The following is a 24,148-nucleotide window of genomic DNA, read 5'->3' as shown; positions in this document are numbered from 1 at the left end:
GTTGCCCATGCAAGGGCATGGCTGCCTTGACTGACTGGTGGGCACCCCATATCTGTCTGTGAAGAGGCTAATAACCTGTCTCTTTACCTCATGTTAATTCAAACACAAACCATGCCTTTTACTATGCAGCTACTGTATATTTGCTGACCAGTTCTCTGTCTTTCCCCGTCCTTCTCCTTGATTAGGAGCACAGCTTGGTTTGATTAGTCTACCTTATTAATCTACTTTCCTGTAATGGAACTAAAGCCGCGTTTCCACCAAGCAGTCCGGGTCGGTTCGTCTCGGTACGGTGCGCTTTTAGCGGCGTTTCCACAGACTCATCCCGGGACGGATCCCTAAAAACCGAGACGAGCCGTCCCACTTTTTTGGGACCCTTTCGTATGGGTGCCAGACTGAACCGATCCGCTCTCGGGAGGTGGAGCAACACACTGCAGACGGTTGATTGGTCAAAAGAATCGTCACTCACCCCGACAGCGGCTGCATTTCTCCTTGCGGCTCACAGACTTCTCTGAAACGAAGCTTGATTGTTCTTTGTAACAGAGAGTTACATGAAAATCACAGAGAGGACGAAATGCTGCATGTCTTCCATCCGTGCTCTTTGTTTACTGTGTCGCGTTTTCTTCTTTGTTGGATTTAATCGCGGGGTAAGCTGCTACGGCGTCGCGCTATTGTTTACTAGCTGTGGCTTCCGGCATGCGGCTTACACGCCGCCCACCACGAGAGGGCACAGTTTGCTGTGGAAACGCAAACGGGATGAGACTTAACTGTCCCAAACCGTCCCAAACCGTACTGAACCGACCCGTACTGCTTGGTGGAAACGCAGCTTAACTGTGTACCAGTGTCTGTACTGCTTATATCATCATCCATGTTTTCTATGTTTTTATGTCTAAATGTGAATCTTCTGCACACCAAATTGCCCTTCAAGGGACAAATTAACGAAATGAATGAATAAATGAATGAATGAAACAAAGTTAGGTTGAGCTTAGTTGAGCATTTCCAATGTTGCACCTATCAGTGATGAGCTTTGAATTACATACCAAAAATGAATGAGTTTCGTCACCGAGACTATGCCCATACTTTAAACAAATTATACAAAGTGAGATTGACCTTTCTCTATACAGTTATTAAGATTTCTAATAAGTGTTGCGTGCAAAAAATTAGCGTGTGAATACATCGCCTTTGCCATTAAACAATAAAAGCTGTGATGGCTTACCATGAGAAACTACTTCTAATAAGATTTATGATAAAAACTATTTTGTCTTTTCTGCTAGGGAAAAATCCTCAGGTTTAAGCTTCTTAATCAAACTTTAATTATGTTTTAAAGAAAAAAGAGATATAGAGAAATCTATGAAGTAACTCAGCCCACTCTGAAATTATGGATACTCCTTATCTGTCCAGGCTTTTTGTTGTTTTGTGATATCAGAAGATAAAATAGGCCGTCAAACCCTCTTTTCCAGCTCATGTGGTAAAATGTTTTGCTTGATGTGTTTTTTTTCTTTTATTTTTTTTCAGGGTTGTTCTCTCATATCCTGTTGGATGAAGCAGCCCAGGCCATGGAGTGTGAAACCATCATGCCTTTTGCTCTTGCAAGCAAGACCACCCGCATCGTGCTGGCTGGAGACCACATGCAGGTGAGTCCAGAAAATCATCAAGGAAAAAATAGATTTTGATTATGTCTTTGATGTAGCTGCAAGTTTCTCCAGCTAAAGAAATAATTTAATAGTTAATAAGCCAGGTCTCTTTTATCAAAAACAAACGCACTGCTTCCAGAAAGAGCTTTAAGGCATTGCATCATCTTTAATTCAATACTTCAGTTAAGAAGTGTAGATTGCTTTTATTGTTTCTCTCACTTTGTTTACACAAAATAACCAATCAAGGTGAAGCCCCCTTTTGTTTTTTTCTCTTAAAATTGTCAGCTGAATCTGTTCTTTATCACATTTGGTGCAGCTTGAGAGTCAGTGCTGTTTATCCACAGTCAAAGGAAGGGGTCCTGGTGGGCTTAGTTAGGCATCAAGAACAAGCTGGACTCAAAGAATAAAGCCCACTCTTTGTGCTTTGTCATCCATGTGAAAGTGAGCAACAGTCTCCTCTTCTTATTCTTATAACTTCACTTCTTGAAGATTTTATTTAGACTTTATGCAGCCAGTCAGTCTCCAGGGGGAGCTCTAAACATTTTGGCTCCTCTTTTAAATGACAGTTGTGGTTTGTTTTTGTAGCTGTATTAAACGAAACTGCAGACAATGTCAATGTGAAGTTAGAACAGCTCTATTGTAGATTTATAAAACCTCATTTGCATTTTCTTTTGGACAAAGCCCAACTCTCTTTCTTCAAACACAAAAGAAGTGAGATCAGCCGCTGTAGAGCCTCGCTTCTGCAGACAACTTGAGCCCCAGATAACACAAACGTGAACTCCAATCAGCCCAGCTCTCTAAGCCATCACATGGAGTTAAAGCCGTCTGTGCTCCTCGCCTGGTTTCAGACAGAGCACAGGATTACAGCAAGGGAAAGAATGGAGTCCAGGTTGAGGTCCATCATGCAGCAGTCACTGTAATTACGGGATTTTCTTCACTTCTGTTGTCTTGGAGTTTGCAATGGGAAAAAAAAGAAGCATCCACCTTTTTATCCCTACGTCCTCAGATTTTCAGTTTCCATTCTTAGCTTCGCAGCTCAGTACGTCAAAGGCTCTTCTTGACCTTTATATTCTCAGCTCACTTCCTGCAGCCTGCGTCTCTACAACAACGAGCTCCTCAGTCTGACTGAATGGTCAATGAAGGCTCCGGATGCTATTGATTGTTTTCTTTTTATCGACCACGTTGGGCCTCATTAAAGCTTACTGAAGGTCTTCCACCGTCTTACTTAAATTACTGTTGAAACAAAAGATAAATCACTGTCTCGTACGTGGAAGGAGCACCTCATTTGAGCTGTGGCTCTTTGGGAGGAGGGTCACAAAGTCTGCCCTTTACTGTCACATGAGAGTGAAGTAGGATTATAATTGTTTAGATGTAGTGAAGGGTTTATTTTAGAAGTTGGGGTGCAGTGCGTCATTTATTCTTCATTATGTTTTTACCTGAAAGCAGCTCAAATCAGGTTGAATTTGTCAAATAAAAAAATGTTTTGTCTTTTAACTGTCTGTGCACCAGATTTCATTTCATTTAGCAGAGGCTTTCGTTTAAAATGACATACAGCACAAGCAAGAATTTAGACAGAAGGGAAAACCTTAGATAGTGCGACAAAGTGTCACAAGTTATTTGGCGGCAGGTGCTGCCATTAAGTGCAAAAAGATTTATTTATTCATTTATTTTTTTAAACTCATTGTATTTTTTGATTCATTCTACCCCCGAGGACAAAGTGGAGAAGGGTCAGATTAAAGTGCTTAAGTGTTACCTGAACAGATGAGTCTTTAGACATCCTTTAAAGTAGAAAAGGACTCTGTGGATCGTATAGAGTTAGATAATTCATTCCAAAGAAGAGTCTGGCTAGAGATTCAGAGCCACGCTGGGCTGGGAGCACCAGGCGTCTTTCACAGCCAGAACGTAGTGGACCAGAAGGAGTTTAGACCTGGATGAGGGGCCCCAGGTAGGCAGGAGCCATTCTTGTCAATGTTTTATAAGCCAGAAGAAGAGCTTTGGATTTGATTGCAGCTGCCACTGGAAGCCACTGAAGAGACATTAACAGCCAGGTGACATGAACTATTTTTGGCTGGTTAAAGACCAGGGGCTCTAATTTCGTGGCGCAGCGCAGGGGGCGCAAGCCTGGCGCAGCCTGCGCAGTGCTAATTTCGTGCGGCGCACCGCCGTGCTCTGCCAATTTGACAATTTGGTAGACCATCTGCGCAGAGATGGGTGTGACGGCGCTCCAGGGGGAGTTGACGGCGCACCAGGGGGAGGTGTCAGCAGATTCATGTTGGCGCAGTGACAATTTTGTGCCAAAAATGTGCGCTGAAAGCTCGCCAGCTCCAACCTGGTCTATCCTCGGCGCAAGGCGGAGCGCACCCCACGCAGCTGTAATTTGGTGACAGGCGCACATGTGCACACATGTCATCAAAGCCTCAGAGGCAGGTTTCCAGAGTGTCAGGCACATTTTGATGCAATAAACAATCACAGTAATCGCTATTTAATATAACCGTCTATACATCTGTATCTATATTAACTGTCTGTCACATCTGATGTCAGATTAAAGCCGTTTGTCATAATGGAAAGTTAACCTGACAGCAGCTGGAAGTTTGATGCACATCTTACAATTAAACAATAAACAGCCAAAACATCTGACACTGAGTATATATCTGGTTCTCTCATTTCATTTAATTCAAAGAAAAGAGGGAGAGAAAGACGAAGAAAAAACAGACAAAATAAATGTATGTCACTCAGGATTTACCCGTGATTTCCCATATTTCTTTGTTTTAGTCTTTATTTTTAACGTGATCTAAAAAGATGGAGTACATTATTGTAAGGAGGATGAGGTGGAGACACTGGGAGAGTATACAGTATATCACCAAAGGTTCTGCTCTTTGGCGATGACAAACCAGGAGTGCAGGTGGATCAAAAGTATTCTGAATGGATAAGCCAGCTGTGTAACTGTCCCTTCATTTTGTTCTCCTATTAATGACAAAGGAACAGATTAAATCTGTCCCGGGAGCTGGCCCACAAGGTGACGCGCGTCGTGTCCGCCGATGCACCCCGCTGTCCATTGACCTGCTGCAGGCACAGTGGCTCTGACCGTCTCCGCTACCAACACTCTCTCCATGGTGCTGGAGATCACTCGGACCAATCAGACGCTGCGCCTCAGTCGCAGGGCATTTAAAGGCGAGGAGAGGCGCTCATTTGATTGGTGAAAACAGCGCTCGCCTGTGTTAAACCCACTCGCGGCTTTTCTCCTCCCTCTCTGCCATTTGCGCGAAGGGAGGCGTGGACGCGCAGCTCTGCGCTCATGTGCGCCTGCGCCTGCGCCTGGTCTACGAAATTAGAGCCCCAGATGTGCTGCTACACTCTGGGTAATCTGCAGAGGTTTCAATGTACATGCAGGGAGGCCTGCCAGGAGGGAGTTGTAGTAGTTGGTGCGTGAAATCACAAAGGCCTGTACCAGAAGCAATGTGGTCTGTTGTGTTAGGTAGGGTCTGATCTTCAACAGAGGAGAAGGCTAGAGATTTGGAGCCGTGTTAGGCTGGGAGCACCAGAAGGATTGTAGACCTTGATGAGGGACCCCAGGTAGGCAGGAAAAGCTTGCAAATTGTGTTGCAAGGAGCTGCTGAAGTTTTGTAAAGGAATAAACTTCTTTTTTGTTATTAAGATGTTGAATGAAGCCCCTTGGTACTGTTAGCTTAGTTGCTCCACATACATTGGAAAAAGAAGAATCTATACAGAAAGCCTAAAGTCTAAAGTTTGGGTGACTTTCAGGCAGATGTGCACATGCTGAAGAAGTGGAAAATCACAATGTTATCTCAAGGCACTTCACAAAAACAGCAGGGCCCAACATCAAGACCAGAAAAAGAGTCTGATCTCATCTCAACCCACCATGAGTAGAGACCTCCGCGACATACAGTAACTTAGAATGGAAAGGAAAAACTTCCCTTTAATGAGCAGAGACTTCAAGCAGAACCAGACTCATGTTAGTCAGACATCTGCTGCTGTTGGGGTTAGGGGGAGAATACGGAAGGATGTACAGAGATCCAGACTTCACATTGAGGCTGTAACAGCCGGAGCAGCAATGATCCACAGGATCCTACTTAGCAAAGGAGCTCAAAGACTCCCGGCAGGAGCTCAGTGTGTCAGTCTGAGCCTATAGCAGCACAACAAGGAGCTGGTCCAGACTGGAGCCAGCTCAATCTATACGCTTTATCACAAAGGAGGATTTTAAGACATAAAAATATTGGAATGGAAATCTAGTGGTTGAACTTTCTACTTATTTTCTGCAGATATTTATAATTCAAATATTTATACTTCACTACAGACTGGAGCCTCTGTTTTACTCTTAAATTGTGATGAACTGTACATGAATTTTGCAATTTTTCCAATTAAAAATGTCGAATTTTGATAGCTTAATCTTAGGTTATTATTTGGTGTGAAAAGGATTTTTCATTTTGCCTCCACCAGAGATGAAAAAAGTAATAACCCAAGTCAAATTTGCCTGTGATTTGTCATCAGCCACAACACTTAGTGCTTCACCTCTGCAGTGCCCCATGTTGGATTTTCACAGATGAATAGTAAGGAGAAATGTTGTGGGAGGATTGTAAACAGCTTTGTTGTGCCTTGAAAGTAACTTCCCTCTCTCTGTCTCTCCCTCTGCAGCTGAGTCCGTTCGTGTACAGCGAGTTTGCGCGGGAGCGTAACCTGCATGTGTCACTGCTGGACCGACTGTATGAGCATTACCCTCCTGAGTACCCCTGCCGCATCCTCCTGTGTGAGAACTACCGCTCCCATGAAGCTATCATCAAGTAGGTGTGAGCCCTCAACACCGACTTGTGTCACAAAGTGTGGGTGGAGAGTCTGACAAAGGTGGAAGAAGGAGATGACTAGGTGGTGGGAGGAATGGGTCAGGAGGCAAAGAGGAAATTGAGGTGAAGGACTGACAGACTTTGGTTATCCAGGGATGTAAGTGGAGTCATTTAGGTAGCGCTTGGGCTGACAATAGCTCTGTGACGAAGGACTGCGTGGGTTTGGATGTTTAGATGAAATGATTGTAGATTTAAAAAAAAACAGGATATGAATGCTTAGCAAAGCCTGGCAAAGGATGAGACTTCAGAAAGTTTTAACAGCTGCAAAAACATCCTAAACATCTTCAAACTTTAACATATTCATCTGGAAATGTTGGGTTAGAGCACTGTTAGTCTTTAAAGAGGGGTATGCTGCTTTTTTAGTCTTTATTCTGTCATTCTGGTACCCTTGTTCTAACTTTACATGATGTCCAGCTCAAAAAAATCCTTTTTTCTTTTCACTTTTTTTTTAGACAACTCTTATTTCAGCCTCTGTCTGAAACATTTCCTTTTAGCTGCTGTCTCTTTAAGGCTCCCTGCTCACAAACCCACTTAACTCTGATTGGCCAACCCTCTAGAGACCTGTCAGTGGAGGAGCTATCGGCAGACCTTGGTGTTTGAGGCCCACATTCCCAACATGTCATGAATTAGGGAGATCCTTATGGGATGGGATTTCTACAAGACATGAATACGTAGATGTTTGAAAATCTGCACAACTTTAGTCTAGGATTTAGTCTAAGCTTTTCTCCTGATTCCAGTCTTTTACGATTTTTGAGGTGATTTTTGCGATTTTTAGTTCGCTTTAATAAACACCAGACCATGTGAAAGTTGAATGATGATGATCTTGTCCCCAGACCATATCAGGACCTGTATTTTTCCAAAAATGTACATTATGTGTGGGTGAGTTTTCAGGATTTATTCAGGGGATCTGACATCTCAACTTTTATCCAAAAGATTTTTGAACAAAAAAACTGTGATTTAAAATCGTTGAACAACAAATATTACTTTGACACGTCAATTTTTTGTCTCCCACCCCAAAATCTAGCATTCATACTTCATATCTAAGTTTAGAATATGGTAAAGCAGAATACCCCCTCTTTAAGTTATTTTTCAAGAAAATGCTGTCACTTTAAACTTGCTTCATTAATGCGTTGTCTTGAATTTTTTTTGATTGTATTGTTTGAAGAAAGGGAACCTACACCAACTAATTTTCTTTTTCACTTTTTATTTTATGCCTTTTTTAAATGGCTTTCATACATACATCTATACAGATAAATAAACAAACGGCTTGGTTCAGTGTACATTGTTGTTGTTTTTAACACCTTTATTTTTATCATAAACCTTAATAATCCTCTATTAACAGAATATTTTTAATCATTTCAGTCATGTATAGTCATGAAAAACCTGAAAGAATGAGGCTGTTTCCCTATTTCAAACATCTTAGCCTCACATTGCACATGCGTATGATTGGAGCGCCATACTCGCTTCAAACCGAGCTGTAAAAGGAAGAAAAAAAAAAACAGAACCAAGTGAGGGAAACCGAACAGTTTGGATTTTCTTCATAAACCGTACCATCCCTAGTCATAGGCAACTCTGTACAAGGAAGTACTTTCAAAAAAAGGTTATACACAAAGTGCACACCCTAGTTTTGCACTCACAGATAACATTGTTTAACAATATCAATAAAAATAGCAACAGTTGGGATCTTCTTTTGTAGGCTAAATCTTGTGATGGCCTTTTTACTTGATGTCAGCATTATCTTTAGGAAATGGGAGTCACTTCTATCCATTCCATGTTCGAGGTTGAGAGATATAAATGTTGTGCTTACTGTGAAGCCAAAAAATCTATGAAACAATTGTTCCTACCTCCTTCCAAAAAGGCTTAATAAGAGGATAAGACCAGAAAACATGAGTGTGGTCAACCATTTCATTTGTTAATTTTGTAAAAGTTTGAGAACATCTATTTGAATTTCTGGTTATCATGCTTGCTGTGCCTGACTGGGTTTTCATTTGTAGTAATGCATGCTCTACATTGATGATATCCCCTCCTCATATTGTCTTTTCAGCTACACATCAGAATTATTTTATGACGGGAAGTTAATGGCAAGTGGAAAACAGCCCTCCCATAAGGATTTCTACCCCCTGACCTTCTTCACAGCCAGAGGAGAGGACGTTCAGGAGAAGAACAGCACTGCCTACTACAACAATGCCGAGGTACGTGCACAGAAGTTACTAGGGCTGTCATTTTAACGCGTTAATTAGGTTAATTAATTACAACGCAAATTAATGCGTTATAAAAATTAACGCAGATTAATCTGGATCCCAAACCCGCGGGTTTTCAAAGTTTTTTAAAATTTCCGACGGTACCTGAATGTATCACACTTGACGTCAGCAACATGCTTTAAACCGGGGGGGAAGCGAGAGGGATTTTTGGGGGACTGCCGTCCACATTGTGTTTATTCACACGTCCTTTTTGAAAATCTGCAGAAAATCAACCGTTTGCTCTAGCTCAATTCTGTAAGAAACAGATAATTCTACACTCTTTACTGCATTAAGCAAGCCATGAATGATCAATAAATGTCTTGTATTTAAATCTAAAGAATTCTTTGAAAATTTGCTTCCATCTTCCTGGTGTCATGTTTCAGCTTGGGGCTGCTCTGCACCAATGAGCAACAGTTTGTGTGTTCAGAGCATGTTAAACTGAAAATACTTCACTTTTCTTTGATCCAAGACTTGAATTAAGTGTTTTGTACATAGTTCCTCACAGTTTTTAGCCTTTAGCCCTGGTTCTCCTGACCTCATAGAAGTATAGAAGTTCATATTGCAGTGAAAATTGAGTCCACATCGAGTAAAAATGTGAACAGAAGCAAAAACCGTCCTAAAAATCAAATTAGCTTATCTTAGGTGCAGGACTGTGTAGATTTTGTAAAGATAGAACCAAAACCCCTTTTTCATGTGTTCCTTGTGCATCAGGGTATCTAAAAATGTGTTGTATATATTCCCACCTTATTTTTAAATGTTTTTTAATGTCTTTTAATGTAATTTTAATGTCCTGGAATTCAAATTCTTTATTTTGGGACCTTAAGCAGATATGAGATTAAAATGCGATTAATTAGATTAATTAATTACAAATCCTGTAATTAATTAGATTAATATTTTTAATCGCCTGACAGCACTAGAAGTTACAATTTCATGTACAGTGACTAATCTCTGGAACTGAATTTACATTATTCCTCACAGAATAGAGTTAACAAATCATTAGCAGATGATGATCTCAGTCAGATCTCTAGTGTTTCATCACAATAACCCATGACACTCTCTTTCAGAGACCATTATTAAAGATGAAACCCGTGAACTTAATCAGAACACCAGCTAAGGGTTGCATTTGGCAACCATGCTGCACGACTCTGACAGTCCATCCCCTTGATTGGTCACTCTGAAGCCTCATTTGGATGTCCGTGTCTGACCTCTGACCTTCTGCTGGAGCGCTCCGGCCCATTAAGCCTCAGATTCTTTCTGCTTTTGCTCCTAAACTGCCAGCAATGCCAAACAAATTACCGCCTGTCCATTTGAGATACTGCATCCCCGTCAAACTGCTGACAGCACTGTGTTTATCTCTGGGAATGGAAATGCAGAAAGAAAAGCGTGTCTGTTTTTCTTTCACAGGTGTCACATATAGGCGGGATGACAACATTTAATGATGGAGTTTAAATAACAGCTTTTATGCAGAATACCTGGAGAATTTTCCAACCCATCTACTTTTTTTAAATACCAGCTTCTCATCGTACAGGCCAACTTTGATGCCTCACTCCCAGATGGCACAGAAACACAACTTCTCTTCCTTTTTTATTTTCTCCAGATATGGTGTGAACACAGCATCCAGCTGACTCCTCTGACACCTTTTGTCTCATTCCTCTCCCCACTCTCCCTCAGGTGTTTGAGATCGTGGAGCGGGTAGAGGAGCTGCGGAAGAAGTGGCCGGTCGCCTGGGGCAAGTTGGATGACGGCAGCATCGGGGTGGTGTCTCCATACGCCGACCAGGTTTTCCGAATTCGTGCTGAGCTCAGAAAGAAGAGGATGCACGAAGTCAGCGTGGAAAGAGTGCTAAACGTCCAAGGTGAGAAGAAGAGTTTAGATCAGGCTCATGTTTGCATTAAAAAAGAGGATCTAAAAGGTAAACTTAGCACAGAAAAGATTTGGCAGTTTTTTTACAGTCACTCATCCCACAAATGCACAATCCTTACAAATGTGGCTCCATTTAAAGGGTACATACACTAACTAATGCAAATAAGCATTGTTACGACAAAAAAATAAAACAACAAACACAGATTCCCTGAGTTTTTGTGCAAACATTAATTGTTTATGGCCGTTTCTTTCTGAGTTGAAGCCAATTATCATCATACCAATGGGGAAATTAGAAGAAAGAGGCTGCGGCTGATGCACAACTTCATTTAAATCCCCATGTGTCTGATTAATATTACTATATGAAGCTTGTCTCACAAATGTCTGTGTTAAATATGATTCCGGTCTCTTTTTTCATTCATGGTATCGCTTTAAACAAGAGCGATGATACCCTGAAGACAGGCCCCCGCTGTCTCCCGCTCAGTGCACAGCATTCACATGCTTCTTCATGTCACCCGGTCTTAGCTCAGAGGAGATGATGAGTGCTTTCCCCTTGGTCTCTTCAGTTTCCACTTGTTTTTATCAGCTTCTTATTAATTACATACTGCAAGTGATCCACCAGTAATGAATATAGTTTCTGGCTATGGTTATTTGTCTAAACAGCATTACACTCTATCTTTGGGTTCACCATCTTTACAGTGCACTGCATGTGTGTCACTATCTTGCTGAGTTAATACATCAGACCCTTAGACTCTATATAGAGTGGTCAGTGTGGCTTCGCCAGCTGGGTGACAAAAATAGCAATTTTTTTTTTTCTTTCGCGGGTCTGATCTCCTCTTGACTCTACCTCCCGACATATTTTACAATCCCCTGAAAACATACACAAGAACAGCAGCTGTCAATAATCATTAAACCTTACGTAAAGCCTCATTTTTAACCTCTTATAACTGATGAAATCAAAACTTTTCAGAAAAAAGACGACTTGATAGCCAAATGATATCTTCAAATCACCACAACAATCGGACGTGAGAAACATTTCTACGAGGAGTATTAATTTTTTAGAGTTTGACCACAGCCCATCTGGAATGACTGGAAAGCCGGATTTTTTAACCTATACTGCAGCCAGCCACCAGGGGGAGCAGTCTTAGTGGTGACCTCACTTTGAGCCAAGCAAGCAAACGTCCATTCTTTTTTACAGTCTATGATCAGAAAAGAGAAATCTGTTCTACAGCAAGCAATAATTACCCACTGATATCAAATATGACAAAAATGAAAAAAATAAGTTACATTTATCAAACACTGTCGGTTTGTTGCTTTCTTCTTCGAACCCCTCATGGTACACATAGAGATGCTAGTTAAAAAAAGATCAAATAAACATAATTTAAAGAAATTTTCAAAAAAAAAAAAAAAAAAAAAGATATTTTGGGGGTTTGTTACCTTGAGGCAACGCTGTACCATAATGGTCAGTAATGTAAAAAAAAAAAAAAAAGTTATTTCTCTATGTTTCAACACATTTTTTTTCTAATATACATGGATAATACGTGATAGCCTCAAAAGTTTACCATGCATGCCATGAAAAGTGTGAAACTTTAAGAATTAACTTTATAAGATTTGATGTCTGAAAGTTGCCTGAAGGAAGCAGTGTACATTTAGGAAAGCCCCATTGAAATGAATGGGTCAAGGAGTCTCGACATATTTGATCTAACTTTACATGAACAATTTAACAAAAGAATTCACTTCTGTGGCTTTTAAGAGACAAACTTTTCATTGTGGAAAAATGTGTGGAGGGTAGAAATCTGTTCTCTGTAAAGAAAGCTCACAAAGTTCACTCTAGTAGACCAGAGCCTACAGCATGAGTCTGAGCCTTACGAAAACTAGCATCAATTTTATTTAAGCGAAAACTTAAGAGGTCTAAAAAAAGAAAAAATAGTTTGTTTTTGAACAGTTTGTAAACCCAAACACAGTAACCAAAATGTTTTCATGGTCAATCCATAATGGTACAGTGTTGCCTCAGGGTAACATTTGTGTTTTTACAAGTTTCCCTAAATTAATTAGCAAATAAAGCAGATTAAACTATTAGAGATTAAGCTTTACTTGTCTATTAATGTGAACATATTTTATTCTGGACTAAAAGAGACACAGTAAAAAAGTTGTTGCACAGTTTTGAGGAGAGAATTGGTCGAGTTGGTCCTTGCAAGAAAGTCTGAAAAAAGGGATTCTGCCTGACCTCCAGAGGGTCATATGACAAATTCAGACACTGCTATTGGTTCCTGAAGGTTTTGTCTTTTTTAAAGTATTTCATGACAACTGGGATTTACTGTATGAATGTAAAAGGACAAAAATGGGTTTGTTGCCTAAAGGTAACAAGGTACCATAGCGGGTTGTTATCCTTCATCAAACCTCTGTCTTCACTTTCTGAATCAGCAAATATCTAAAATGCTAACTCAAAGTGTCATGAATGCTAATTTTTCTCATGAGTTGTTGATCTCTTAACGATAATTCTTTGTGTGCAGGTAAACAGTTCAGGGTCCTCTTCCTGAGCACGGTGCGGACGCGGCACACCTGCAAGCACAAACAGACAGCCATCAAACGTAAGGAGCAGCTGGTTGAGGACTCCACAGAGGACCTGGACTACGGGTTCCTCTCCAACTACAAGCTTCTCAACACAGCCATCACCAGGGCACAGTCGCTGGTTGCAGTCGTGGGAGATCCCATAGCGCTGTGCTCTGTAGGGCGCTGCAGGTAAATTTCATCAATACCTTGAATGATTATGTGAGGAATTTTTTAATACTGGTGATTTGTGTCCCAGCCCAGCAGCAAAACAACAATATGATTCATGAAATTAGATCAGAGGGATACATCTCTGTAATTGTTTCCTCTCATCACCCTTTTCCAGAAAATTCTGGGAGCATTTTGTCTCCATCTGCCACGAGAACTCAAGCCTACACGGCATCACCTTTGAGCAGATCAAGGCGCAGCTCGAGGCTCTGGAGCTCAAGAAGACCTACGTCCTGAACCCGCTGGCTCCAGAATTCATCCCCCGTGCCCTCAGGCCCATGCAAGGACACCACTCTTCATCCCAGGCCCTCCATCCCCACCACCATCCTCATCCTCAGCACGGACAGCCTGTCTCAAACAAGCAGGGTCCACAGCAGCAGCAAGGTCCACAGCAGCAGCAGTCACCCCCTAAGGTCAGTTACTCTAAGATGTGACATTTTGAATCCTGACATAAGCTCAGCACATAGCGCACATCTCCCAAAAAACTCAGTTTAACGTCATCACAGGGAATGACTTAATGCCTCGGATAATACCACAGAGGGGAAATAAGCTGGGCAGGATTTTCGAGGAGGATGCTTTGTTTGATTGTCAGCGTGGCCCTTGTTTGTGTGTGTTTCTGTCCCCCCTTGCCTGCCCCGAGGTAAAGGTTAACGAAATCAGCTCAGCTGCCAACCTGCTGCCATCACCCACTGAGCCTAATGAGCCGCAGCTCCGCAGCATCAGGCAGCTCTGAAACACACACTTCCTCCCTCCCTCTTTCTCACAGCGCTCACATGCTGGCACCAGTTACACCATTTTATTACCATACATGTCGTCTTCAGCATGCTGCTGGTTTGCTGCGTATTAACTGATACTAATTCATAGCAAAATAAAGAAGAACATAAAGATAATTTTAAAAAAAAAGGAATCTATGAGCTTGAGTTCTCTTCACCATCAACACGCTCTTTCAATCTGCGTCTCTGACGTTGGTTTATTATGGATGTTCCAAAGGGACAAATTTCCTAATCTTTAAAGGAGCTGTGGGGAGTTTCTGAGGCTCCATCCACACAGAGCCAAACCGAGGTCTAAACGCACACGTTTTTGCCAAATCTGCGTATCATCTATACGTAGACAGCGTTTGGGGGGTCTGAAAATGATCATTTTTGAAACCAGGGCCCTGTTCTACGAAGCAAGTTCAGTCTAGCGAGATAGCCTTGGAGCTACCTCACTGAACCGAGCGCGGTAGCCGGCGGTCTCGCTACACGGTTTTACGACGCTGGTTATCAACCTCATAAGTGGATCCAGCAAGGCAATGAGCACGTGCACACATATAAGGCGGAGCCCGCTGCATCTGACCAATCGCGAACATGAAGCAGTCTGGAGCGTCAGAGCAGGCCGGAGAGAGAAGGACCGCATACTTCACTCAGGAGGAGCAGGAGGTGATCACGAGGAAGTATGACGAGCTGAAACATGTAATTAATGTTAAAAGCAACACAGTCGCCGCTGCTAAAGCACGGATGGCAGAAAATTGCTGACAGTCTAAATGCGTAAGTGTAGTGGTGTAGTGCAAAAAAAATCTTTTGTGCCATTATCATCCTGGAATAGCACTGTTCACCATGCACTTTTACTGTAACATGCAACATACCTAATTTATTTCTTAGATGAATTTATTCATTTGTTCATTCCTATCATATTTACACTTTTTTGTGTGATATGTAGCCCACATGAGCCCTACATGAATTCCTGTCACAATTTTAATACGGGCAATAAAATATTGTCATGGAACAGAAGTGTTGGCATTAAAGATCTTATTACGGCAATGAGAGTTCTTCATTCCCTTTAAATACCTGTAGAAAGTGTCATGTACTACCAGCCCCTCCCTGGAAAACCGGTACCTTTTATAAAGGTGGTCATCCGAAAAAGAGAGTGGGTCGGGCTCCGATGTCCACGGGATCCTCCAAGAACGGACAAGCCATTTTTTCGTGAGGGCTCATTGGTCAGTGGGCGGGGTTTTAATAGTCCACGAGTTCAATCTGGAACTTAACCTGCCCCGGAGCAGGTTAGCCGTTCAGCATATGTTGCCATGGAGACTCGCCTCGCTGAGGAGTGATCCCGTGTTCTAGAACAGGGAATCCGGAATCTATCCTCAAAGCTACCTTGGTAGGCAGTAATCCTGCTTTGTAGAACAGGGCCCAGGTTCCAGAATGGAAAGATTTTGAAACGCCGTATACGCAGCTCCGTGATTACTGGCTCTCCGCAAGTTTTCAGATATGCTTACGTCATAGTTTCATATCGTCAACAACAACAATGATGGCGTACTGTGTAGCATATGTTCTGGTGAAACTAGTGACCCTACTATCCCTGTTGCAGCAAAATCCCCTTCTTCTCAATCACCACCGAGTTGAACAAACAGTTATCAAGGACACACTACGGCACTTTATGGATACACCCCGGAAAACTTTTGCCGCATGCCCACTGTTTTTTCGTCAGTTTCCGCTTGTTCCCGTCAAATCGTTACAGCGCCCTGAGGCGTTTGGCATGTGTTTTACAGCATTTCAATGCGTATCGAGTGCATTCATATGGACGCACACATTTTCTGAGACCTTTGTCTTTATGAGGATCGTTTTGAAAACTGTTAAGTGTTTTGGCTTCGTGTGGATGAGGCCTGAGTGATCTTTAAAAAGTCTCCCTTCTAGATAAATGTCTGATTGTAATCCACACATTAAAATGAGATTATTAGTGCCAAAATTACAGGTTATAGGTAATTTTAAATTGGTACTTCTTAGCTCCTAATCAGGTCAAGAAGGACAACACCATGCCGGCTGACGAAGCTTAGAAGTGAGAAAAGAAATCCGTGTTTTTTCTCTGCTGAAAACGATTTCTGTGATTAATTTTGTAGTGATGGTGGACACTGGAGCCTAACTGTCAGACAGAAAAAGGACAGAAGAGCAGAAGAAAGATAAACAGGAGAGAGATAAAGCATGAGCTACAGGCTAAAAGGGCTAAACTGTTTGTGATAATGTCCATTCCAACCCACAGTCAGCAGTTATTCTGCAGTGGTCTGTTCAAACTTGAGAGTCTATCAATAAAATGAAGAGTGAGGTTGCGTTAGCTCTGATTGGTGGATGACTGGCAGGACGTAGCTAACCAGGATTTACTAACGTTATGGACATGCCTTAGAGCACTGGGCTGTTAGCTGCGCTAAATATAGCTGGCTACTTCACTACAAACAAACTGACAGTGTTTACTTGTTGTCACGTTAGCCTACAGATACGTTGCAGCACCAGGCTGCCGATAGCACTTCATAGCTACTACATAGCTACTACATAGCTACTACAACATTTGCTTGATTTCCCGTTTCAAACCGTAGCGTTACGTAACTGTACTGATGAATATCTTACCTTGGCGCGTTGCATCCAGTAAAAAGTTGACTTGAACAAAGAAAGTTTGTTTTGATCTGATCTCCATTTGATTACAAAACAAACACACATCCCGCCTAAAGTAATTTACGACAGAGTGCGAAGACTCTGGGCCAGAGGATGGCGAGGCAATCCACTTCTAATAATTATAAGGCTACAGAGTCTGTGGGGAAATAATGCCAAGTGGGGCTAACATGAGCAGAGCTAGCACCACCAGTCTTCAGTCCTCTATTCAGGTTTACTTATACATGCCTGTGCTGGTCAATACCCCAGTCAAATGTTGATGTTCTAGTATTAAAGCCCCAGGTAGGACTTAACAAGTGATCATGAAATAGTCTCACTATATTTTCTTGTTTGTAACCCAAGATTTAAAATGGGATTATCAGCACCAAAATTACTTATTTACTTTTATTCAATACTGGTGATCAAATCGGGAGGACAAATCAATTTGCGATACGTAGATTGAAATTCCTTTTGATGGGGCTACAACAACCGGTGAAGTAGGTTAACTTAAGCATATCAAGAGCGAGGCTGTGTTGTTGAGGTATTTTTTTATATGAGAATCAAAAAAAGGATCTTGAGTCAAGTTTGTCCTTGCAAGTATTTATTCAACCTTGCAAGGTAGAGGAGCTGGTTTCACAGAGAAATCTGCAAAAGAGCTCCCTGAGTCCAAGTTTTCTTGGGCTTTTATGTACAGAAAGAAGGAAACACTCGACACACACATGGCATGATAGGCACCAACACTCTGATGACAACCACAGTACACAGTTCCTGTTTCTGTCGTGTACCCGACGACTAAGGAGTCAAACTAAGGTCAGTTTTGATGCCTACACAAACATATTTTCTGTAATGACCTGTGAATAACTGTCTAAAGATCAACATGAGAGAGTTGGAGTTGATAGATGAGCACTGGTAGGACAGCGGACAGTAACGTCCACATACTTACTACTTTCCCTACTAAATGAACATGTGTTAGCCTTCGAGGTGGAGGGTGGTGGGGCACTTGGTACTTCATTACCCAAGCTCACATAGTGTGAGTCATCACAGTGATGTTATTTTCTGGAGGTCTTGACAATCTGTAGTGAGAGCGAGGCTCCTCTGCGCTTGCTGATTTGTTTTTATTACATCTGTGGGTTGTTTCATAGAGGTTATATGAAAAAATGTGCTGGTGGGTCTCAAAGCCCACCTATGTGAGACTGTGTGAGGCCTGCCGCTAAAAGATCTCAAAGTACAGTCTTGTGTTTGCTTGCCTTTGAGAATAAATAATACACCGGATAGAGTGCGTGCGAACACACCTCAGCGTGAGTTCTTCTGCTGGTTGTACTTACATTCATACATGGATTTGTCGAGACTGATCAGGATCCAGCTCAGTCTGCCTGAGTGAATGGAGGTGTCTGTTCTCATGTGTTTCATTTTTGCTGGATGATGTTGAACTTTGTGCCTTGGGGTTTGTCCGGGTTCGATCCTGCAGTATTTTGGTCTGACTCCCAGTTTATGTGTCTGAATGATATTGTGTAAATGACCAGACATATACAGGAAATGTTCCCCACACTCGTGCACACACCATCACCCTTAAACTTCCATTCTTCTCCTTTTACCCATTTTATTTCCATCCATTTTTCATGAAGATGCTTTTTGTCTTACAGGGAAAACATGCAAACCACACAGAGCACCTTCCACCTGAAGGATATGGTGAGTCTATCTACTGATTACACTTTATCTACTGATGTTGTTGATCAAACAGAGAAAAAAACATTGTTTTTATTGCCTAACATCCTGATCATTTTGTTTTATTGTTTGAAGAATGTAAAAAAAAGCAGTTTTATTTTTTTTAAGTTTGAAGTCGAGACTTTTTCTTCATATCTAGTTATTCACATCTCCTTTGACGTATGCAGAAAAAACACTACGTGGAGGGCAACTGAGAATTAGTTTTCCTATAAAAATTCAATTATCGACCAGTCTGTGACTAAGGAACTAAAAGTGACCAGGTTTATGAATATTTATTATATATTTATTTACTTTTTAAGATTAGTCTTTGGGCTTGTAAAGACTTCACTGATGGGACAGTGGGTAGTCAGAGACGGTGTTAGGACAGCATCACTCTTTAAAGCAAACATAGATATTGGCAAGAACCCAAGAATACGATACCCATCACCATACTTGGGTCACGATACGATGATTGAAAACAGCTTTTTTCTTTTATTGTGTTTGAAATAATGAAAGTCAGATGCAGTGTTTCATACAAACACTTAACTTGAGAACAAAAAGTTTTTCAAGTTTGTCGCTTAAACTACTGTGACATTAAACTACTGTACCAAAGAAATTATTTGTCCAAAGTCGTGGTCAGTTGATGAAACTGATAAATGTCACTTAATGTAACCGATGTTACGCATAAAAATTGAATATTACACAAAACATGAACATGATTATTATTTCATCAGTCTACTACACTGTAAAAATTAAACTTATAATGTTTTAAAACTAACTGACCCAAGAATAGAGAGAGAAAACATTGATGTTTACTGCATCAAAACTCACATCATCAAGTTCAGGAATAAAGTATTTTGAATATACTTTGAGATTATATTTGTCATACAGTTTACGGGAAACATACAGCGGAGTAGCTCTTCGGCGCCATCTACCGCAGTGGAGGTGCAGAAGACGAACAACTCACCTAAAATATGATTTTTTATTTCAACAAAAATATCGATATTAAGAGTTGAATTATGAATATTTAACCGAACAGCACACCTTTCCTCATCAATTCCTTGGTTACCTCCTGTATTGATTACTGTAACCCTCCTCTCTCTGGTTGTTCTCACAAACTCCAAACACCACACCAACTCCAACACTTGGTACTTTCATAGTTCTCCATCACCTCTCTCCTCCTTACCTCTCTGATCTCCTTCACACCTCTACACCTACACCTACTCTCAGATCTTCCTCCTACATACTCACTGTACCTCATGCCATTGACTCCCCTGGGGTTTTTGAGCGTTCAGCTGCTCAGTTCCAAGTCTCTGAAACTCTCAACTCCAAACTATCCTCCTCTTTCAAATCCTCCTAAAACCTCACATTTTCTAAAATCACATCTACATTGTAGCCATGACATTTGCTTTTTATTTCACATTGTTTACTCATATTGTCGTCTTCTTCCTCAGTCCAACCAAACCCCACCATGCTGATGGGAAACCCGATAAGGGCCTTCACACCACCCTTGGGGGGCACACCGGCTGGCATGGGCAAGTCACCGAGTCCTGTTCAGAGGATCGATCCTCACACAGGCGCCAGTATCCTGTACGTCCCAGCTGTGTACGGTGGAAACATGGTCATGTCCATGCCACTGCCAGTGAGTATGCTGCTCTTAGTGTCAATCGTTTCAACACACTTTCAATCCTTTCATCAAAGTTACAACCCAGGTAGGATAGGGATGTACGATATTATCAGCACAAAATCGGCTTAAAAATAAAATATCAGACATTGGCCAACACTCCAAATTCCGCCAATAAGATATTGGGCTGAAGCTGCAGATATTTTTTGAAGTTTTTGTGATTTTGTTTTCACACTTCAGATTGAGCAGTCCCACATTTGGCTCCTGTTTTAAGTTAATCTTGAATTTCAATAGCAGTCTGTATGTGTTTGACTACTTTAGGCACATTTACCAAAGTAAACCATTTTATTCAAATTGGTTTTAATTGCTGTACAGTTGCACTTATGTTTTCTGACTGTCAATTATGAAATTGCCCAGAATTGCCCTGGTTGTGGGTATTGTTATGATTTTCTCAAGAACAGTACCATCCAACTTTGAAGCAGTCTTTCCAAAAGCAGTCGTCGTAACTAAATGTACAGTTTCAAGTATGTATTTTTCCTGTTTTGATAAATAATTGAATATTACATAACAAATATGATGAGAGTATGCACCATAATGCAATATGCTACTTCCAATACAGAAGACAGTTGATGATCTCTGCAATTATGTACGCAGGAAAAACACCAGTATTGGCTAAATAAATAATGAAATTGGGTATTAGCAAAAAAATATATATATCGTGCACCTCAACCCAAGATTATCAGATCAACTCTGAGACCTAAAACTCAGGACACTTTGTTGGTTGGTTAAGTTAAAACATAAAGATTTTATCGTTTCACAGGTATTGTTCAATGATTTTCAATTAAATAAGATTGGAACTTTGAAGGTATACACCGTCAGTTATAAAAAACAAAAAATGAAAATCGGTATCAGCCAAAATCGGTATTGGCAGGTCAGACTTTTCAAAGATCGGTGATCAGTGATTGGCCAGAAAATTGTGATCAGTGCACTTCTAACTGCAACTGCTTTCTTCCTGAAGTTACCCTGGCCTGGCTACCAGAACCGCTTTGCTGTCGACCCCCGCATCATGAGCCATCCAGCAGCCATGGCGTACAACTTCAACCTGCTGCAGGCCCAGAATAGAGGCTCCCCTATTCCCTACAGTGGGATGGCCCACCCCTCTCCTCTAGGAATGGGCCAGCCCAGCCCTGACAAGGAGCTACAGGGAGACCCCATCAGAAATGGTGAGCCAAGCAACCCACTGAAATACAAATATATTATTATGATTTTTATTTATTTATTTATTCATTTATTATTATTATTATTATTATTATTATTATTATTATTATTTAACTATTTATTTATTCATTTATTATTATTATTATTATTATTATTATTATTATTATTATTATTATTATTATTATTTAACTATTTATTTATTCATTTATTATTATTATTATTATTATTATTATTATTATTATTATTATTATTATTATTATTATTATTATTATTATTTTATTTATTTAACTATTTATTTATCCATTTTTATTATTATTATTATTATTATTATTATTATTATTATTATTATTATTATTAATGCATTTTTTGTTACTTAAAGTTTTATTGATTATTTCTCAAATTTGTTACGCATCAAAAATCCATAACAACATTAAAGTCACTGTTGGGAGTTATCATTTCCATCAGTTATCTTCAGTTTTGTTTGCCGTTTTCTCCCTTGTTGTGATGACGCTGTATTTTATCTTGAATAATGTCCACTTCACCCACTTTTAATTTATCCGTGTTTCCTAAAGTCTCAAACGGCGCGTCAGTTTATCCATTATGAATGTTTCTTCCTTGATCCCAAGCCATTGTTCTTGGGTTGGTGTGTCCACTCTGCCCCACTTCCTGGTTATAGATTTTTTTGCAGTTATCAACTGTATCTTTACTAAATATTTAATATATTTAAAAATATTTAACTCCCTTTGTACAGCCCTCTCAGGTGAATTAAAATGACACAGAGTATTGCAAAACAAAATTATTTTTTATTTATCCCAAACACTGTCATTGTGATCACTTTTTAGGTAAGTTAGAAGGATGTCCAAAGTCTGAACAGAGTCGTCTCCAGACTCCCGAGAGGAAAACTGCAGACATGAAGGAAAAACAGGTCAGTGGTTTACATTTAAAACTCATTCCTTTAATTTGTTAAAGTCCCACAGTGCTCTTCTTCATGTTTGAGACTGCTTTGTCTTTTTTTAATCTAGGGAGATTTGGACACAGGGCAAAGTCGCAGCCTGGACTCTGAAGGGCTCATAGGCTTCCCCAACGCACTCCTCCATCGAAAAGAAGCCTCAGCTGGCCAAAGATCCCTGAACTACCACCTGGCTCCCCCAAACCCAGCTTTTCCCCCACACCCCACCAGTGGAAGAGTCTTCCCTCCACAGTACCCTCTCTCCAGGCTTCCTTACCGGGTCGGCCAGCCCCAGCACCCGGGGATGACCCAACAGAGCCAACAGCAGCAGCAGCAGCAGCAGCAACAACAGCAGCAGCAGCTCAGTCCTGCCTACGCCAGCGGCAGCCACAACGCCTCCTTCTTCAGCGGCCCCATCCCTGCTCACAGGGCGGTCCAGTCCCCCACTCTGGATGGGCCGGAGTCTGCAGGAGTGGAGGAGATGAGGACTCCAATGGGCCAACCAGGGGGGCACCACCCGGGCATGTCGCAGCATAACAGGGTCAACAGCTTTGGGGAGGAGGGACAGGATGGGAACCTCGGAGACAGCCTCGGTGAGTGGAGCGGTTATTTTTTCCTCCTGTTTCTGTTTGTTTGGTGAGTCTTAGAAACACCCTGAACTCTGGGATTAGAAAAGATGATTTGTATGACACTTAAACCGGAGTGCTTCCTATTAATCCACCAACTGGTGTAACACCTTATTTCTCAAACTTCAAAGAAGGGATGAAAGGGATGAAAGAAATCACTTGGACTCTCTCAGAAAGTGTCTAATTGAATTTTGGAGACTAATCAAGATGTTTTGTCACTTTCATGTTCACCTGAGTGGCTTTTCTTCCCAGCTGCAAACCTTGATATTGTGTCATGAGGATAATTGCAAATTAAAAAGCATAGTACTCATTTTCGGTATTGTAGCTCACGCTCCTGTTGCTGATATCTTCTTTGGTTGTTTTCAAGAAAGCCTCACATTCTTCCAGCGCTCCATTCCCATGCAGAGTGCCCCGGGACAGCTGTTTGAAATGTGCCCTGTAGTATCTGAACGTGGCACGCGTGTGAGAAAGATTGGGAAGCTCAGCGGGACATCAGACTGCTTCAATGGGGAAACTTGACGCAGCACAGTTTGATCTCACCAGGAGAATTACCGTCACTCATCGACACGCGTGAACTCCACGACCCTGAACTCCTCTCCTCTCCCTCTTCCTGATTAATCCTCCTCATATCTCCTCATGTCTTAACCCTAAGCTGCAGTGCTTACAACTTTGGCAAGACTGTGCTTAAAAATTAAGTAAATCCAGCCTTATCAAACCCACTTTCAGTTCAATTTAAAAAAGAAATAACAGAGTAATTTAGCATTAAAACAATCACAGGAAGTCAGAATTGAAAATACTTTACTTATCCTGAGGGAAATTGAGTTTGTTACAGTCGCCCTCTACACAATTAAGTGAGGGTAATAATAAAACGAACAAATAGAATATGAATTTTTTTGATTGTGCAGAGAATGTCACACTCAGTTTACCACCCAGGTGATGTACGAAATCTCTGAGCAGGTAGTATCAGAGTCCCATGGTTACCAACACCAGCAGCGCTCCAGGTTATTAGTTTTCTTACTAGGAGCTAAGGGTGTGCCATATCATAACATCCACAACAATACTGGTATAATTTTTTTGTTGATATAAATTTGTCATTTCACTATATTTACAGTGCAGAGACACAATGACGTATGACACTCCCTGCTGTATACAAAACAATAATGGCTGAGAGTGAAAGTAGCTCAGCAGCCTCAACTTCATCCTCACATGAGGATTTAGTGCCTAAAAGAGGAGCTACCTCAGTGATGTTGAGGTGGTT

The 24,148-nt window shown here is 41.1% G+C and overlaps 1 protein-coding gene across 1 annotated transcript in view; it reads left to right on the top strand.

Annotated features, from left to right (window-relative positions):
• Positions 1-24,148, top strand: part of helz (helicase with zinc finger) — a 78,244-nt gene that overhangs the window by 43,755 nt on the left and 10,341 nt on the right. Inside the window, exons 18-28 of the mRNA XM_074695561.1 lie at positions 1,513-1,631; positions 6,285-6,430; positions 8,535-8,682; positions 10,402-10,585; positions 13,104-13,332; positions 13,487-13,781; positions 18,413-18,458; positions 19,928-20,115; positions 21,116-21,320; positions 22,158-22,240; positions 22,338-22,857. Of these exons, the coding sequence (XP_074551662.1) occupies positions 1,513-1,631; positions 6,285-6,430; positions 8,535-8,682; positions 10,402-10,585; positions 13,104-13,332; positions 13,487-13,781; positions 18,413-18,458; positions 19,928-20,115; positions 21,116-21,320; positions 22,158-22,240; positions 22,338-22,857 (2,163 nt within the window). The remainder of the gene's footprint in view (positions 1-1,512; positions 1,632-6,284; positions 6,431-8,534; positions 8,683-10,401; positions 10,586-13,103; positions 13,333-13,486; positions 13,782-18,412; positions 18,459-19,927; positions 20,116-21,115; positions 21,321-22,157; positions 22,241-22,337; positions 22,858-24,148) is intronic.

The sequence above is a fragment of the Halichoeres trimaculatus genome, unplaced genomic scaffold, assembly GCF_033239565.1.
Source record: "Halichoeres trimaculatus isolate MK-OKI-2021-1 unplaced genomic scaffold, fHalTri1.1 fHalTri1_scaffold_2, whole genome shotgun sequence".
In the NCBI taxonomy this organism is placed as follows: domain Eukaryota; kingdom Metazoa; phylum Chordata; class Actinopteri; order Labriformes; family Labridae; genus Halichoeres; species Halichoeres trimaculatus.
The sequence above is the reverse complement of the archived record's forward strand: the minus strand, read 5'-3'. Positions and strand labels throughout refer to the sequence as shown.